This window comes from Trichosurus vulpecula, chromosome 1 (assembly GCF_011100635.1).
Source record: "Trichosurus vulpecula isolate mTriVul1 chromosome 1, mTriVul1.pri, whole genome shotgun sequence".
In the NCBI taxonomy this organism is placed as follows: Eukaryota; Metazoa; Chordata; class Mammalia; order Diprotodontia; family Phalangeridae; genus Trichosurus; species Trichosurus vulpecula.
In genome coordinates this window covers 438545576-438563051 of record NC_050573.1, presented here as the reverse complement: position 1 = coordinate 438563051, position 17476 = coordinate 438545576, and the positions used below count along the sequence as shown (strand labels likewise).

Genomic DNA, 17476 nt, shown 5'->3' with positions numbered 1-17476 from the left:
CTCAAAACTCTTATTTTGTCATGCAATAATGCAAGAACGTTCAGCATGTTCTTTCTATTGCAAGCCATGTGACTCAAGCTCCTGCTCTTTACTCTTCCTTGTGGATCAATGTTCAGATGTGAAAATCATCATACGCAGCAGTAAGACATTGAACATTTCTGCCCTGATTTTCCTGGGTACTTCATGAATCTAGCTGAAACTGATCCAAGTTGCTCTACATATTCTAGTCCATTTTTCATCCATGATGTTATCCTTCCCAAATCACCTAGGTGGATCACACTTCCAGATAAGTTTCATGGCATTTGCTATACTGAGAGACTTCATATGTACATAAGACTGAGAAGGCACCAGCAGAGTAAAAGCTGACTAGTGCAAGAGGCCAATAAGTGTGAGCCATGATAAGGAAGCCAAGAACTGTCTTCATGGAAAGGAGAGTGAATGCCTTAAACCTATTCTTGCACTCCCTCCCCGCCGCCCCAGTCCTATTCACTACTCTGTCTGGAGTCAATACAGAAGACAGCTTTCCATTACCACAGAGCTGGGATGAGACAAATCTTCTGTTGCTGGACTGGACCCACATCAGAATCAGAGCTTCAGGCATCAGGCCCTTTTCTCTAGGACACAGTCCTCTAGAGACTCAGATATCAGACTTCTTGCTATCAGGACCTTTTGTATAAGCCCAGGACTGAGCTTGGACTCTAGGCTTCTGATCTCCAGGACCACAGTCACTGGCACCAGACTGATACCTCCAAGATGCTACCCAGAATCTGAACCTCAAGACCCAAACCTTTTTTGCCATGAGGACTTCATCTAGGAGCAGGGTTTCTAATACTAGACACAATTTCCCTTCTTTCCTCATGCTGGATAGAGAACTGACACTCTCCTTTGCCATTCTAAGGCTCTGAAATGAAGGAGACCCAGTCAGTAGGTATCGAATTCCCATCATACGGTTAGCAAGGGCAGGTAGGTGTTTCAGTGGATAGAATGCCAGGCCTGGAGTCAGAAAAACCTGAATTCAAGTCTCACCTTGGACAGATTATTAGCTGTGTGACCTTAGGCAAGTCACTTAACCCTGTTTGCTTCAGTTTCCTCATCTGTAAAATGAGCTAGAGAAGGAAATGACAAACCACTCTACTATCTTTGCCAAGAAAACCCCAAATGGGGTCATGAAGAATAGAACACGACTGAACAATACAAATAGTTAGCGAACTCCTACCTCTTCCTAATCCTGTTCTGATCACAACCTAGATGAAAATCCCTTTCCCATAAAATTGCTTCCTTATCTCTCATCCCCATCGACTTCAGCACTAGCCATCCTGAACACTTATCCTGTGTTGCTCTCCCCTTCTACTATGCTACCACATCTACTATTTATTATTGAACTTCTCATAATCTTAGATCTTTTCCTCTATAGCTCCTTTCATCTTCTGACACTTAGAGAAATCTAGCTGGCCTCAAAATATGTTGGATGTTCTAATGATGTCTCAAATTTGAGAAGTACAAAGCAGAACTTTATCTTTCCCTCCAAACTACCCCCTTGCAATTTCTCTACTGTCAAAGGCAACACCATCCTTCTGGTTTCTCAGGTTCTTAATGATGACAGCATCTTCTACTCCTCACTCTTCCTCACAACATATCTAATCAGATGCTGAATCCTGCTGTTTCTATCTCCATAATATATTTATATCTAACCTCTAGTTCAGGCCCTAATCACATCTCTCACCTACAACAACTTCCTTCATAGTCTCTCTGCCTCATCTCTCCCCATTCTAATTCATCCTCCAAATAGATGTCAAAGTGATTGTCCTTAAACACAGACCTACTCACTCTCCTACTCCCAACCTCTAGTGGTTCTCTACTGCCCCTAGAATAAAATATAAACTCTTTTGCTTTTAAAGCCATTCACAACCTGGTCCCAATCTATCTTTCAAGGCTTGCAGTACATTTCTTATGGTACATTCACTCCTCTCCCACACTGTGATTCTGCCAAACTGGCCTTCTCTCATTTCTCACATGAGGCACTACATCTCCAGCTCTGTGCCTCAGTAGTGGCCAACCCCCATGACAGCAATATGCTCCCTCCTCACCACTGTCTCACATGATACTTCTCTTCCTTCTGGACATAGCTCAAACACCATGAAGACTGTCCTGATCTACCAACCTCATTACCTTGTATTTAATTGTATTTATTACCTTTATACTTATGTAGCACATACTATTAAGTGCATTGTAAACAGGGATGGTTTCATGCTGTATATTTAACTTCTTAGAACCTATCAATCCACCTGGCCTTCAAACCTATTGCTTGACTAACTGGATTTTTGATCAGCCCCTCCAGTACTAGACATACTTTCCTGAAGGTCCCATTAGACACTAGGCTAGGAGAAAAAAACAGGAATATATCTTTTTCTCCATTGCTATGTCCAGCAGCTACTTCCTTTCTTAGCAACTAATTCCTCTTTGAGGCTGGCACACTCTGCCCCCCCCCCCACCTTTCTGTGTGTGTGTGTGTGTGTGTGTGTGTGTGTGTGTGTGTGTGTGTGTGTATTCTTTTCCAGATCCTAATATCTAGATTTAGATTACACACTCCCTCTCCTCCTCCCCCATTGAGATCCTGGTAGCAGGAGTTACCACCAATTTAGCCTGCACATATTTTATTCACACATAATTGTGTGCATGTTGTTTCCCCCATTATTGAGAGTTAAGGACTTGCTTTTGCCATTTTAAAAAAGATTTCCAATGCTTGGCACAGTACCTGGCACATAGTAAGTACTTAATAGATTCTTAGTGACTAACTGACTCTTTCTCCCCATCTCAACCCTAGCCCTTATACTTGAGGACTTCACTATACACACATAGCTGTTCCCTCAAAATACCCTAGCCTGCAAAGTCATAAGTCTCCTTAAATCCCATAATCTTCCCTTTCATTCTACCTCATCCACACACATCATACCCTTCATCTCACAATCACTTGTGGCACTCACATTATTGAGAACTTTGACATTTCACTATCTAACCATTATTTCCTATTCTCTCTCCATGTGCCTCAATTCCCCCTCCTCCTAAACCTAAATTCACAGTCACTTTGTGACTGCCTCAGTGCTCTCCCAGGCCATCAATTCTATTCTGAGATGATTTTCTCCTTTCCCAATCTTGACTCTATAGTTAATCAGTTCAACTATATTCTGCTCTAAGCTCTTGAATTCTTTTATCTCTTCTCTTGCCTATTCATCCCTTGCTAAACTCTAAATCTGGGTTTCCTATACAATCTACTTTCTCTGCTCTGCCAATGCTATGCTAGAGGAAATCACATAACTTTGTCGAATAGGCCTTTGACAAATGTATACTACCTAATCTCAACTGCTGCTCCACAGAAACCCTTCTTTTCCTTCTCTCACTGACTAGTACTCCTCAGGCAATTATGCCAAATCTCGTCTTTTTCCAAGTCTCCTATACATACCATTCCCTTATGTCTCCTCCTAAGACCTTACCCTCATATTTTACTGAGAAAATAGTGGCCATAAGTCATGAGCTCACTAATCTACTCAGTATCCACTCCCAAAATTCCTTGATATTTTCCCCAATCTCTCCTTCAATTCTTTCTCTGATAAAGACATGGCCCTTCTCTTCATCAATACCAACTCCTCTATTTATGTCCCTATTCCTTTCACCTACTGCGGTCTCCAGGAGTGCCCTCTGAAATCATCCCCACTACTCCTGCCTAATCTTCACTGTCTATCCACTGGCTCTTTCTTTATTGCCAACAGATATGGCCAGGTTTTCCCCATCCTAAAAAATAAGTTAATAAAATTAAACTAAAATAAAATGTGCACCTCCAATTGACCCTACCAATCATTCAACCTATCGTCCTGGATCTCTCATTCCTTTGAGAAACAAACTCCTATGGGGAAAAACTGTTTATACTTGTTGCTTTTACTTCCTCTCTTTTAACTCACTTCTCAACTCATTCCAATTCCACTTCTCACTTCATCACTCACTTGAAACTTCTGTCTACAATGTTAGCAATGATCTCTTAATCAAATGAGCCTTTTCCTGGTCTTTATCCCTCTTGACCTCTCTATAACAACTGGATGTCCTTAAGTATCACCCATAAAGAATTCATATCCTTTCCTCCCAAACCATTCCACTTCCTTTCCAACTTCGCCAAAGGCAAAGTTTATCCTTCCAGTCACCCAGATGTGCAAATTTGGTGTCATTCTTGTCTCTCCATTCTGCCTCATCACTTATATCTAATCAGTTGCCAAGCCTTGCCAATTCTACCTCCAAAACAGTTCTCACATCTCTCCTCTTCTCTTGACTCATGGCTACTACCACCTCTCCTTTTTGTTTTTTTTTTTTATGTTGCCACATTTTATTTTCTCTCCTTTTGGGGCTACTTCTAGTTTAGACTGTGATTTACGAAAACTGATTTTTATTTTACATTAATTTTCACAAGAGTTTGAATTATAAATTTTCTCCCCATTTCTATCCTCCCCCCCACTCCAAGATGGCATATATTCTGATTGCCTCTTTCCCCAGTCAACCCTCCCTTCTGTCACCCCACTCCCCCACATCCCCTTTTCCCAGACTTTCTTGTAGGGCAAGATAGATTTTTATGTCCCAATGCCTGTATATCTTATTTCCTAGTTGCATGCAAAACCTTTTTTTTTGAACATCTGCTTTTAAAACTTTGAGTTCCAAATTCTCTCCCCTCTTCCCTCCCCACCTACCCTCCCTAAGATGGCAAGCAATCCAACATAGGCCACATGTATATCATTATACAAAATCCTTCCGCCCGCTTCCCCCCCCCTCTATATATACATATACATATATATACACACACACATATATGTATTCCCTTCAGCTACCCTAATACTGAGGTCTCGTGAATTGTGCACATCATCTTTCCATGTAGGAATGTAAACAAAACAGTTCCACTTTAGTAAGTCCCTTATGATTTCTCTTTCTTGATTACCTTTTCATGCTTCTCTTGACTCTTGTGTTTGAAAGTCAAATTTTCTATTCAGCTCTGGTCTTTTCACTGAGAAAGCTTGAAAGTCCTCTATTTTATCGAAAATCTGCATTTTGTCTTGGGGCATTATACTCAGTTTTGCTGGGTAGGTGATTCTTAGTTTTAATCCTAGCTCCTTAGACCTCCGGAATATCATATTCCAAGCCCTTCGATCCCTTAATGTAGAAGCTGCTAGATCTTGTGTTATTCTGATTGTGCTTCCACAATACTTAAATTGTTTCTTTCTGGCTGCTTGCAGTATTTTCTCCTTGACCTGGAAACTCTGGAACTTGGTGACAATATTCCTAGGAGTTTTCTTTTTGGAATCTTTTTCCAGAGGCGATTGATTCTTTCAATTTCGCCCTCTGATTCTAGAATATCAGGGCAGTTCTCCTTCATAATTTCTTGAAAGATGATATCTAGGCTCTTTTTTTGATCAAGGCTTTCAGGAAGTCCAATAATTTTTAAATTATCTCTCCTGGATCTATTTTCCAGGTCAGTGGTTTTTCCAATGAGATATTTCACATAGTCTTCCATTTTTTCATCTCTTTTGTTCTGTTTTATATCTTGATTTCTCATAAAGTTACTACCTTCCACTTGCTCCAATCTAATTTTTAAGGTGGTATTTTCTTCAGTGGTCTTTCGGACCTCCTTTTTCATTGGGCTAATTCTGCCTTTCAAGGCATTCTTCTCCTCATTGGCTTTTTGGAGCTTTTTTGCCATTTGAGTTAGTCTATTTTTTAAGGTGTTATTTTATTCGGTATTTTTTTGGGTCTCCTTTAACAAGTTATTGACTTGTTTTTCATGGTTTTCTCGCAACACTCTCATTTCTCTTCCCAATTTTTCCTCTACTTCTCTAACTTGCTTTTTCAACTCCTTTTTGAGCTCTTCCATGGCCTGAGACCAGTTCATGTTTTTCTTGGAGGCTTCTGTTGTAGGCTCTTTGATTTTGTTGACTTCTTCTGACTGTATGTTTTGGTCTTCTTTGTCACCAAAGAAAGATTCCAAAGTCTGAGTATGAATCTGAGTTCATTTTTGCTGCCTGGTCATGTTCCCAGCCCACTACTTGACCCTTGAGTTTTTTGTCGGGGTATGACTGCTTGTAGAGTAGAGAGTCCTTTGTCCCAAGCTTGAGGGGTTGCGCTGTTGTTTTCAGAGCTACTTCTACACAGGAAGCTCTGCCACACCAGTGCTTCTCCCCACCCAAGAACTGCCAACCCGAACTGCGACTCAGATCTTAAGCAGGGTCTGCATTCCAGCTCTCATCCATTGCTTAATTCTTCCCACCAGGTGGGCCTGGGGCCAGAAGCAACTGCAGCTGTGGTTCTATCTTCAGAGCTGCACCACCTCCACTGCCCCCAGGGCGGTGGCCAACTGTGAACTCCTTTCACTTTGCCCCTGCAGCTTTTCCCACTAACCTTCTCTGTTGTCTTTGGTGTCTGTGGGTTGAAAAGTCTGGTAACTGCCACAGCTTACTGATTCAGGGTGCTATGCCTGTTCCGCCTGGCTCCCAGTCTGGTTGGTCGGGCAGCAGCCCATGCTGGGCTCTGCTCTGCTCCACTCCCAGCTCCGTGCGATAGATCCTTCCCAGCAACCATCCAGGCTGTCCTGGGCTGGAGCTCTGCTTCCATCTGCTATTCTGTGGGTTCTGCTGCTCTAGAATTTGTTCAGAGTCATTTTTTATAGGTTTTTGGAAGGACCTCGGGGGGGAGCTCATGCCAAGTCCCTGCTTTCCAGCTGCCATCTTGGCTCTGCCCCCGCATCTCTCCTTTTTGACTATTACAACATTTAATTGGTCTCTCTCCTTCCATTCTGCCCCTTCTTCAATCCATCTTCTACACAGAAGTCAAAATCATATTCTTAAACCACAAGTCTTTCTGGATCATTCCTCTCATGAAGAAGTTCCAGTATTTCTTTTTGCTTTTAGTTTAAAACATAAACTCCTCTATTTGAGAGTTAAAACCCTTTATAATCTAACTCCAATCTATCCTTTTAGATTTATTTCATGTTACTCTATAGAACTTAAGCTATGCTCTTATCAGAGTGATTTATTTTTGTTGCTGAAACACATTTCATTTCTGGCACTCACACCTCTGCAAAGGCTATCTCTGCCTCTTCCCCCATGTAGGATCCTTTCCTTCCTCATCTCCACCTCTTGGTCTTTTCAGCTTCCTTCAAAGGGCAGCTTAAGTTCCATTTCCTACATAAGGATATATCTTGTGAGTGCTCTCCCATCTCAAACTGCTTTATATTTGCTTTCTGTATACTTTATATTTACTAATCTAAGTATCTGTTTGTTGTTCCAGCAAAATGTTTTTTGAGAGCAAGGATTGCTTCTTTTATTAACATTTTTTTTGTCTTTGTATCCTTGGGACCCTGCAGATAATAGATGCTGTCACATAAATAGATGTATTTATTAAATACCACTGTATAATGTTTAGGACAGAATTTAGTATATTATGGGCACTCAATAAATCATAACTGAGTCAATGATAAATTACTCTTAAATACTTGCCTATGAATAGGAAAGTAGTGCTAAAAAAGTGATATTCATTTGTATTTATTTCTCAGTTAAAGTAGTAATACTAAGTTTATTATATTTCTTCTGTTCTACATTGGCCATTAAAAGGTCAATTCATTGACTCATGCCAGCTCTAAGAAATGTTAATACTATTCTACTGTTTTAACCTTTGGATAACATTTCTAATGTTTGGAAAACTCATATTTCAGTTTTTAAAACTAAGCTTTAAGTTTTTAACTTGATAAAATAAAAAGCTGTATTATAAGCAATGAAAAGATCATTACCTATTTTTGATTTTCATAAATTTTCTAGCAACACTTAAATTTTAGTATAATCTAATGGAAATCAGATAGGATGGCTTTTGGTAGGACACTTGGACTTCATTTACTTATTTCTTAATTACTAAATTACTAAAACTGCATTGAACATATTCTAAAATCAATTTATGTCAGTTCACATCTTCTTTACTCTTGTTGATCCTGTAGAAACACCATTTCCCATTTAGCAGGAATACAAAATATTTTACTATTTTCTTCACCAGCTTTGTCCAAGGTTATGAACAGTCTCCTAACTGTCAGATCTGAATGGCTTTTCCTCAGTCCTTACCTTTGCTGTCCACTGGACATCACCAACTAGATATGTGTACCACAGGCATCTCAGACTCAACATGTCCAAAGGAGAAGTCATTATCTTTTTCCCCCAAATCTCCTGGACTTCTCTAATTGTCAAAGGTAATCTTTCAAATCACTTGGGTTTCTAACCTGCGAGTCATTCTAGAATCTTCATTCCCCCTCAACCTCCATATCCAATCAGCTGCCAAGTCTTGTTGATTCGATCTCCATAATATACCTTGTATCTGCCCACTTCTTTCCCCCAATATAGTCACTTCCTAGCTCAGGCCCTCACTACCCCTCACCAGGACTACTGCAATAACTTTCTAATTGGTCTACTTGCCTTCAGTCTTTCCTTTTACCCATTATCCTCAACACAGCTGTTAAACTGATGACATTCCTAAACAACAGGTCTCATCATGTTACTCACAAGTGACTTTTTTGCCTCTAGGATCAAATAAAAACTCCTCTATTTGACTTTTTAATCACTGGCTTCCTTCAAAGTTCAGATCAAGTGTCATTTCCTATAGTAAACTAATACTGAATGACACCCTAAACCCAACAAAATAACTGTCTATGTTTTGTACGATTTATATACCGATAGTTTCCACACAGTAGAATGCCAGCTCCTTGAGAGCAGAGGCTATTTCAGTTTTGTCTTTATATCTCCAGTGCCAGGGACAGTGTCTAGCACATAACAGTTGTTTAATAAATGCTTGCTAATTAAAGAAGTATATATTTCAAAGAATGACTTCCTCCACTGAATGATTCAGTCAAGTAGCTTCAAAGACTCCAGAGTCAAAGACTGCAGGTTAACAGACTAAGGATACTATAGACATGAAACCCAGGGCAAACACTGTGCAGAAGAGGCACAATGACACAAATTTAAATTATTCACTATATGTAGTCAGCCAAGGAGCATTTGTTAAACGCCAACTGTGGGCCAGGTGCTATACTAAGGTGCCAGGGATAAAAATAAATGCAAAAGAGAGTGCCTGCCCTCAAGGAGCTCCCAGATGACTGTCCTTTGGAGGACTGCAGAGTCGAATCAGGCACATCTCAGGGACACTAGATCATTGTCTTTACTGTACAACTATCATGTCCATTTGTACTTTGTCCCTATCTTCTTCCATCTATCTCTCACTGAATATGAACACTTCAGCTACAGACATAAAAATGAAGAAAACAAGAACTATTTGGGCTCCAATGTTTCAGGTGTATGTCACCCCCAAAAGACACCAAGGTTCTAAATTTTACTTCCTAAAAGTAACTGAATTTCAAAATTCTTTTAATGAGAAGTGCCATACTGTTCAAATGAGATGAAAAATATGGGTAGGATGGTAGCCCAATGCCCATAATGGCAGCTTCTCTAATCTCTTTCTACTTATATCTTTCTTTCACTTCACAGGACAAAGAAATGAGGGGAGGTGAAGGGCAGGTAGAGGGAAAGGGACTGGGAAAGGCAAACATAGGAAACTACTAGAATGGTCTTTTGAGAGGTATTCAGGTCCACTCTCAACTATTCTCATATCTCATTATTCATGGATTGATGAAAACTGAACTGTTTCTAAGAAGCATCTTTAAGAACGGAGAAAATCTGAGGAATACAAATGCAGATGAAATGTAAAATTAACAATAATCAAGAGTCTACTAATAGCCAAAAGAGTAAACAAGTATTTCCTATCGCAATTTTAAGGAGAATATATCCTTTAAGTTATTAAACATTTATCACACTGTAAAATTTTAATTTACAATTATTATTTACCTATTGGACTAAACATATGCATCCGCATCCCTGAAGGCAGCTTTTTATCAGAGAGGTGGATATTCTCAATCTTCTGATCAGTGGTATTCTTTAATGTCACTTGCACTGAGACCATTTGATCACCAAAAATGCAAGGCTGTCTTGGAAAGTGATAACTGGCAGCTAATCCTTTGCCACTCATTCGATGAAGCAGCTCATGGGTCTTCATCGGCACAAAGACTGGAGTACTAACCTGTCAAGGAGAAAGAGATTTTAAAATTATTGAATAATAAAGTAAATAGTTTTCAAGTAACACAGAATAAAATGGCCAGTTAAAGGATACTTGTTTCTATAAACATGTCATTGACTGATGTGACAGCAATCAACACTAGTAGAAACTGATTTACTAAAAAATCAGTTGAGAAACAACAAAATTAAAGAGCAAAGAAGTATGAAAAGAATACCTTCAAAGTAACTATTAAAAAATCTTTGTATTATAATTGCTAAGAGTAGCTGACATTTATATAGTGCTTTAAGGTTTACAAAGTGCTTGACATTTATTATCTCATTTGAGCCTCACAACAATAGGCAAAAATAACTTATCTACAATTTTATTCTGACAATAATCATGGGCAAACACTACTGACAAATGAGCCTTCAAAGTGTTTATTAAACTAGGCCTAATTTTCAACCTATGTAATATTGCCATAAGATCAAAGGCTAATGGAAGGAAAAAACCTAAAGTTGAAAATTAAATTTTATCAAGTGTTGCCTTTCTGACAAAGCTGATGAGCTCTTGTTTTCCTGGTATAATATTCCATTACTGCTGGTGTCCTCTTCCTTTCATGCCCCCAACAAATACAACAACAAATTAGAATGTACTGTCAGAAATGGCAATATTCATTTCCATCATTGTCTGTAGTGCTTTAAATGTGTGTATGTATATGTGTGTGTGTGTGTGTGTGTGTGTGTGTGTGTGTGTGTGTGTGTGTGTTATGAAACCATTTAAGTGCTAACTATCCCATCAAAACTCTGCAACTGAAATAAGCTTAATTCTCCTTGTAGGCATTATTTGAAGACCAGACTGATTTTAATTACTTTGGGATTACAAAAGACTATGTTAAATTCTTTTTCCTAAGAAATTTCACCTAATTCAACTAGTCTCTTGTTGCCTATCATTATTATAATAGATATAAAATACTTATTAAACTTCCAACCACTTTTACTATGCTAAATTTTTAGTGTCTTTACCATTAATAATTACATTTTTACAAATGAGCACCACATCCAATACTGAAATATTCACATTGAGCAATATATAAGGAAAGCACCCAGCAAACTGACCTACACATAGTAGGTGCTTAATAAATTGTTGGTGTGAAGATGGCGGCTAGAAAGCAGGGACTTGCATAAGCTGACCCCCAGGTCCCTCCAAACACCTATAAAAATGGCTCTGAACAAATTCTAGAGCTGCAGAACCCATGAAATAGCAGAGGGAAGCAGGGCTCCAGCCCAGGACAGCCTGGATGGTTGCTGGGAAGGGTCTATCGCACGGAGCTGGGAGTGGAGCAGAGCAGAGCCCAGCATGGGCTGCTGCCGGACCAACCAGACCGTGAGCCAGGCAGAACAGGCATAGCGCCCTGAATCAGTAAGCTGTGGCAGTTACCAGACTTCTCAACCCACAAATGCCAAAGACAACAGAGAAGGTTAGTGGGTAGAACTGCTAGAACTGAGGGAAGGGAGTTCACAGTTGGACCTCCACCCCAGGGGCAGCAGAGGTGGTACAGCTCTGGGGCTGCTTCCAGCTACAGTTGCTTCTGGCCCCAGGCCCACCCTGTGGGAGGAATTAAGCGGTGGATCAGAGCTGGAGTGCAGAGCCTGCTTGGATCTGAGTTGTGGTCTGGGTTGGCAGTTGTTGGGGGAGGAGGAGTGCTGCTGTGGCAGAGCTTGCTGTGTAGAAGTAGCTCTGAAAACAGCAGTGCTTGGACTGTAAAGTTTGGGACAAAGCACTCTCTACTCTACAAGCAGTCATAACTTTCCAAAAAGCTCAACGGTCAAGTAGTTGGTTGGGAACATGAACAGACAGTGAAAATGGACTCAGATTCATACTCAGACTTTGGAATCTTTCTTTGGTGACAAAGAAGACCAAATCATACAGTCAGAAGAAGTCAACAAAATCAAAGAGCCTACATCAAAAGCCTCCAAGAAAAACATGAACTGGTCTCAGGCCATGGAAGAGCTCAAAAAGGAGTTGAAAAAGCAAGTTAGAGAAGTAGAGGGAAAATTGGGAAGAGAAATGAGAGTGATGTGAGAAAACCATGAAAAACAAGTCAATGACTTGTTAAAAGAGACCCAAAAAAATACTGAACAAAATAACACTTTAAAGAACAGACTAACTCAAATGGCAAAAAAGCTCCAAAAAGATAATGAGGAGAAGAATGCCTTGAAAGGCAGAATTAGCCAAATGGAAAAGGAGGTCCGAAAGACCACTGAAGAAAATACCACCTTAAAAATTAGATTGGAGCAAGTGGAAACTAGTGACTTTATGAGAAATCAAGATATTATAAAACAGAACAAAAGGAATGAAAAAATGGAAGACAGTGTGAAATATCTCATTGGAAAAACCACTGACCTGGAAAATAGATCCAGGAGAGATAATTTAAAAATTATTGGACTACCTGAAAGCCATGATCAAAAAAAGAGCCTAGATATCATCTTTCAAGAAATTATCAAGGAGAACTGCCCTGATATTCTAGAACCAGAGGGCAAAATTGAAATTGAAAGAATCTACCAATCTCCTCTGGAAAAAGATTCCAAAAAGAAAACTCCTAGGAATATTGTCACCAAGTTCCAGAGTTTCCAGGTCAAGGAGAAAATACTGCAAGCAGCCAGAAAGAAATAGTTTGAGTATTGTAGAAAGAATCAGGATAACACAAGATCTAGCAGCTTCTACATTAGGGAATTGAAGGGCTTGGAATATGATATTCTAAAGGTCAAAGGAGTTGGGATTGAAACCAAGAATCACCTACCCAGCCAAACTGAGTATAATGCCCCAAGACAAAATGCAGATTTTCGATAAAATAGAGGACTTTCAAGCTTTCTCAATGAAAAGACCAGAGCTGAATAGAAAATATGACTTTCAAACACAACAATCAAGAGAAGCATGAAAATGTAAACAAGAAAAAGAAATCATAAGGGACTTACTAAAATGGAACTGTTTTGCTTACATTCCTACATAGAAAGATGATGTGTATAATTCATGAGACCTTTCTCAGTATTAGGGTAGATGAAGGGAATATACATATACATAGAAAGGATGAGTTGAATATGAAGGAATGATATCTAAAAAAATAAAATTAAGGGATGAGAAAGGAACATATTAAGAGAAGGAGAAAGGGAGAGATGGAATGGGGTAAATTATCTCATATAAAAGTGGCAAGAATAAGCAGTACATTGGAAGGCAAGAGGGGGCAAGTGAGAGAGAATTAGTGAATCTTGCTCTCATTGGATTTGACTTGAGGAGGGAATAACATACACACTCAATTGGGTATCTTGCCCCATAGGAAAGTAGGGGAAGGGGATGAAAAGGGGGGACAATAGAAGGGAGGGCAGATAAGAGGAAGAAGTAATCAAAAGCAAACACTTTTGAAAAGGGACAGGGTCAAGGAAGAAAACTGAGTAAAGAAGGATAGGATAGGAGGGAGGGAAATATAGTTAGTTTTTCACAACATGACTATTTATGGGAATGTTTTGCATAATGATACATGTGTGGCCTATGTTGAATTGCTTGCTTTCTTAGGGTGGGGGGGGGAAGAGGGGAGAGAATTTGGAACCCAATGGTTTAAAAGCAGATGCTCAAAATAAAAAAAAGAAAAAAAAAGGTTCTTTTTGCATGCAACGGGGAAATAAGATATACAGGCAATGGGGCATAGAAATCTATCTTGCCCTACAAGAAAGTAAGGGGAAAAGGGATGGGGGGGAGGGAAAAGGGGGCGACAGAATGGAGGGCTGACTGGGGAATGGGGCAATCAGAATATATGCCATCTTAGAGTTGGGGGGAGGGTAGAAATGGGGAGAAAATTTGTAACTCAAAGTCTTGTGGAAATCAATGCTGAAAACTAAAAAAAAAATCAAATAAAAAAACACAAAATATTTCAAAAAAAAAAAAAGAAAAAAATAAATAGCTGCTGTATATTGAATATATTGAAAGGAGAGTTCACACCCTTTGGAGTAATTTTGGAAAGATTACCCTAACATAATTTCACCTTCATTTTCACCAATAATACAATTTCACTTTATTCTACTTGTCCAACCTCTAAGAATAGAATAATTAGCATTACTGTGCTTAGGCATTTATATAACACTTTACTTCTGCAAAATAGCTAACTCAATTATTATCTCATTAATTTCCATTTCCTGTAATTTTAGGGATGGCATTAGGCTCATTCATTCTACCTGTAGCCTTTTTGATAATGATGATAATATAACTTTACAGCTGTATGATGATTTAGAGTTTTCAAACACTTTCTTTGGTAAGGTCAAGATATTTCTCCTTAAAGAGTTCCTTTCAAAATTCTTATCCATCCTTCTATTTGAACTAGGCTTTTATTTTTTAAATTTCTGTGGACTTTTAGTATAATCTCCAGGCAAAAAATCTTTTATGTAGGCTTATTGTAGGATGAGATTTTTCTGGATACTCAGACACATATCAGTAGTAGTAAAGGAAGGTGAAGGATATAACCCAGGCTTAAAGTTTGGGTGGGTACAGTTGGCCTAAAGACAAAAGGGGCAAGAGATCCAAAGGTACCATGCAGAGCAGTGATGGAGAACAGGGAGGGATAGAGAGAAAGAATAGGGTCAAGAGGCTGAGAGTGAGATGGAAAGACAGACATTTCAGAGCTCATGATCATAAAAGAAAAAAGTCTGGACTTACAGTAGGGTTGGTCTAAGGTATGCCCACCCTTTTGGGTGACATAAGAAGAATAGAAATAGAAAGTAATTATAGTTGAAGATCTAGGTAGTTGTAGAGAGAGGTAATTAGTTATGGAACTGGGAGGCCAGCATGCTTGAAAGGACACCAGTGTGCAAACTGAAGTCTCACAGAATGAGAACAGGAGTTGGAGTGGGTAAGATTATAAACTAGGTGCTGAAGTACTTGAAAAAGAAGGCTGACCTGGATAATGGTAGATGAAAGCAAGATGGGTTAGAGAAATTAACCTAAACTTATGGAATGAAACTCAAAGGTTTTGAAGGTGCAGAGTGACAGTGGTAAGGGGAGGGTCTGGATGTAGCAGTGGGGAAAAAGTAGGAGACCTCCCCCTTTTCTCAGCCTGGTGTGTCAAGGGGCACGTGAAAAGAAACTAAGTGGAGAATGTATGTAGGCTAGGGCTATTTAAAAGCTTATTGCTTGTATGTATGTGTGAATGAAGTACCCCAAATAGCTTATTTTTCATAGATGCAAAAGACCAAAGAGATGAGAATATAGGTAGAAATAAATGATTTTTTTGATTCAGCAAATGCAGAATTAGAGAACAATCAATGAATCAATCAACAGACATTGCATTGTGTTTACTATACATGAGGTGCTGTTCTAGGTGTTGGGGGTACAGATACAGAAGTGAGACTCGTCTTTGCCCTCCAGAAGCTGGTATTCGACTAATGATAAACACAGCTAAGCAAACAGAGTACATATACAAAACAAATACACAGCAATCTAGAGGGAGAATGCTAACAATGAGGAGAATAGGCAACAAGGCTCCTCTCCCTACATGAGGCCTATCCTGAACCTGCAGGGGCTAATGCCCTTGCTTCTTGGAAATTACTTTGTATTAACTTTTTCAATATTATGATTCACTTATCAGGCCACTTTACATCCAGAGGACTCAGCTTCCTCCTCTATAAAACTGTACGTACATTGTCCAAAGTCACACAATAAGAGGGTGGTCACTCTCAATCCACCACTTTCTATACAATATGTTGTCCTACTCCTTACTAAATTGCATTTTACATTTCTGGTAAAGCACATTTTTTCAAAAACATGGTATTTAATTCACCAAAATTGGACTATTAAGACACAAAGATAGGGATGGGGATTGGTCCTGTGACTTCACTGTCAGAGGGAACCCCTGGGGTGAGAACATTGTCTCTGCCAGTATAGGCTGGCAGCTTCTCTGTAACTTATGCTCTTAGCACACTGAGAGATTAAATGACTCATCCAGGGTCATACAGCCAGCATGTCTGAAGAAAGATCTCAACCCAGGTCTCCTGGCTTTGGAACTAGCTCTCTTAAAGGAGCTGTCATAAAGATACAGTGCTTTAAATTCTTAGCTTATGTTTCATTTTTAAAACTTTCAATGTAAAAGGAAAGCATCAAAGCATCAAAAATTTGAATTCAATCTTAATATGGATTGGGCCTAGTGTGATTCTTGAAGATGTGATTAGTCTGGTAATTGCAGTCACTCTAAAAAAAAACCTTCCCCCAAGAGTTAACAGAACAAGAAACATCTAGCAACAATAAGATAACCCACTACAAATCTTTACACAGCATATGTTTAAATAATAAAAAAGTCGTTTGTGTACCTTTGGATGGTTTAAGAAAATAACCAATCAATTCTGCAGACACAACATTATTTCTAAAGGAAATCTATGTGACTCATGATGCCTGTAGATACACAGAGACAAACCACACATATTTTATCAGTTTATTACAGTAAGCAAATAAGCGTGGAATGAGAGTGCACATAACTGTCTACTTAGCGCTTACTGAAACATTTATAAGAGCTGTTATCTCCCTAATAACAGACAGACAGCATGCAATTTTAGAGAGGAGAAAAGCTTCATATTTTTTAACACTTCACTAAAAAGTAACTGAAGAGTGTAAAATGAAAAATACTCTGTGCAGTTAGGTGGTAATGGACCATATTATCAACTCAAGTTAGATTTATAGGATACAAACTAGTCACTAATAGTTATTTTATGACATAGCATGTCTGCTTTTTTTTTTGGAGATTATTAAGATTAAAGTTGTAAAACTTTTTTGAATGTAGCTATTCAAAATGACTGAATTACAAAATTTAAACTGAGAATTGAAAAAATAAAACATGGAATATCAAAGTAGCTCCTTAAGAATGAGGCTTATTTAACATTACCCTTACCATCTAAAAGAAAGCACTCTTACACAAAGCTTTCTGTAAATAATGGTATTACTTTATACTCTAAATAGGATTAATTTTATTAGTATTAATTAGTTGACAGAACTTATTAACAATAATTTTAAACACTTTTTGGTTTCCAAAATTCAAAACTATGAAAATATTACAGGATAAAGGACATTCCTCTGTTTGACTCATATTATTCCTGGAATCTGTTTAGGTTTGTGATTTATAAAAATGAACAAGTGCCAACAAGACTATAAATAGGGATACATTCTCATCTTTACATGAATGGCTCTAACCAAACACAATGTACGCTGTGCCTCAATTTGTAAGAGCTATAATCTAAAAAAATCATAGTACTGCCACATCATCCTTTACAAAGAAAATGTAGAGAACAGGCCTCTATTTCACCTTCAATATCCTATAATCAAACTG

At 38.7% G+C, this 17476-nt stretch overlaps 1 protein-coding gene across 5 annotated transcripts in view; it reads right to left on the bottom strand.

The window, feature by feature from the left end:
• AP3B1 (adaptor related protein complex 3 subunit beta 1) overlaps positions 1–17476 on the bottom strand; it is a 351843-nt gene that overhangs the window by 34786 nt on the left and 299581 nt on the right. For all 5 annotated transcript variants that reach the window (XR_005010651.1, XR_005010652.1, XR_005010653.1 and 2 more), the window contains exon 23: positions 9909–10140. Coding sequence is in view for 2 of the 5 variants with exons in the window: in XM_036762900.1 (XP_036618795.1) it covers positions 9909–10140 (232 nt within the window). In the remaining 3 variants the exon portion in view is untranslated. The remainder of the gene's footprint in view (positions 1–9908; positions 10141–17476) is intronic.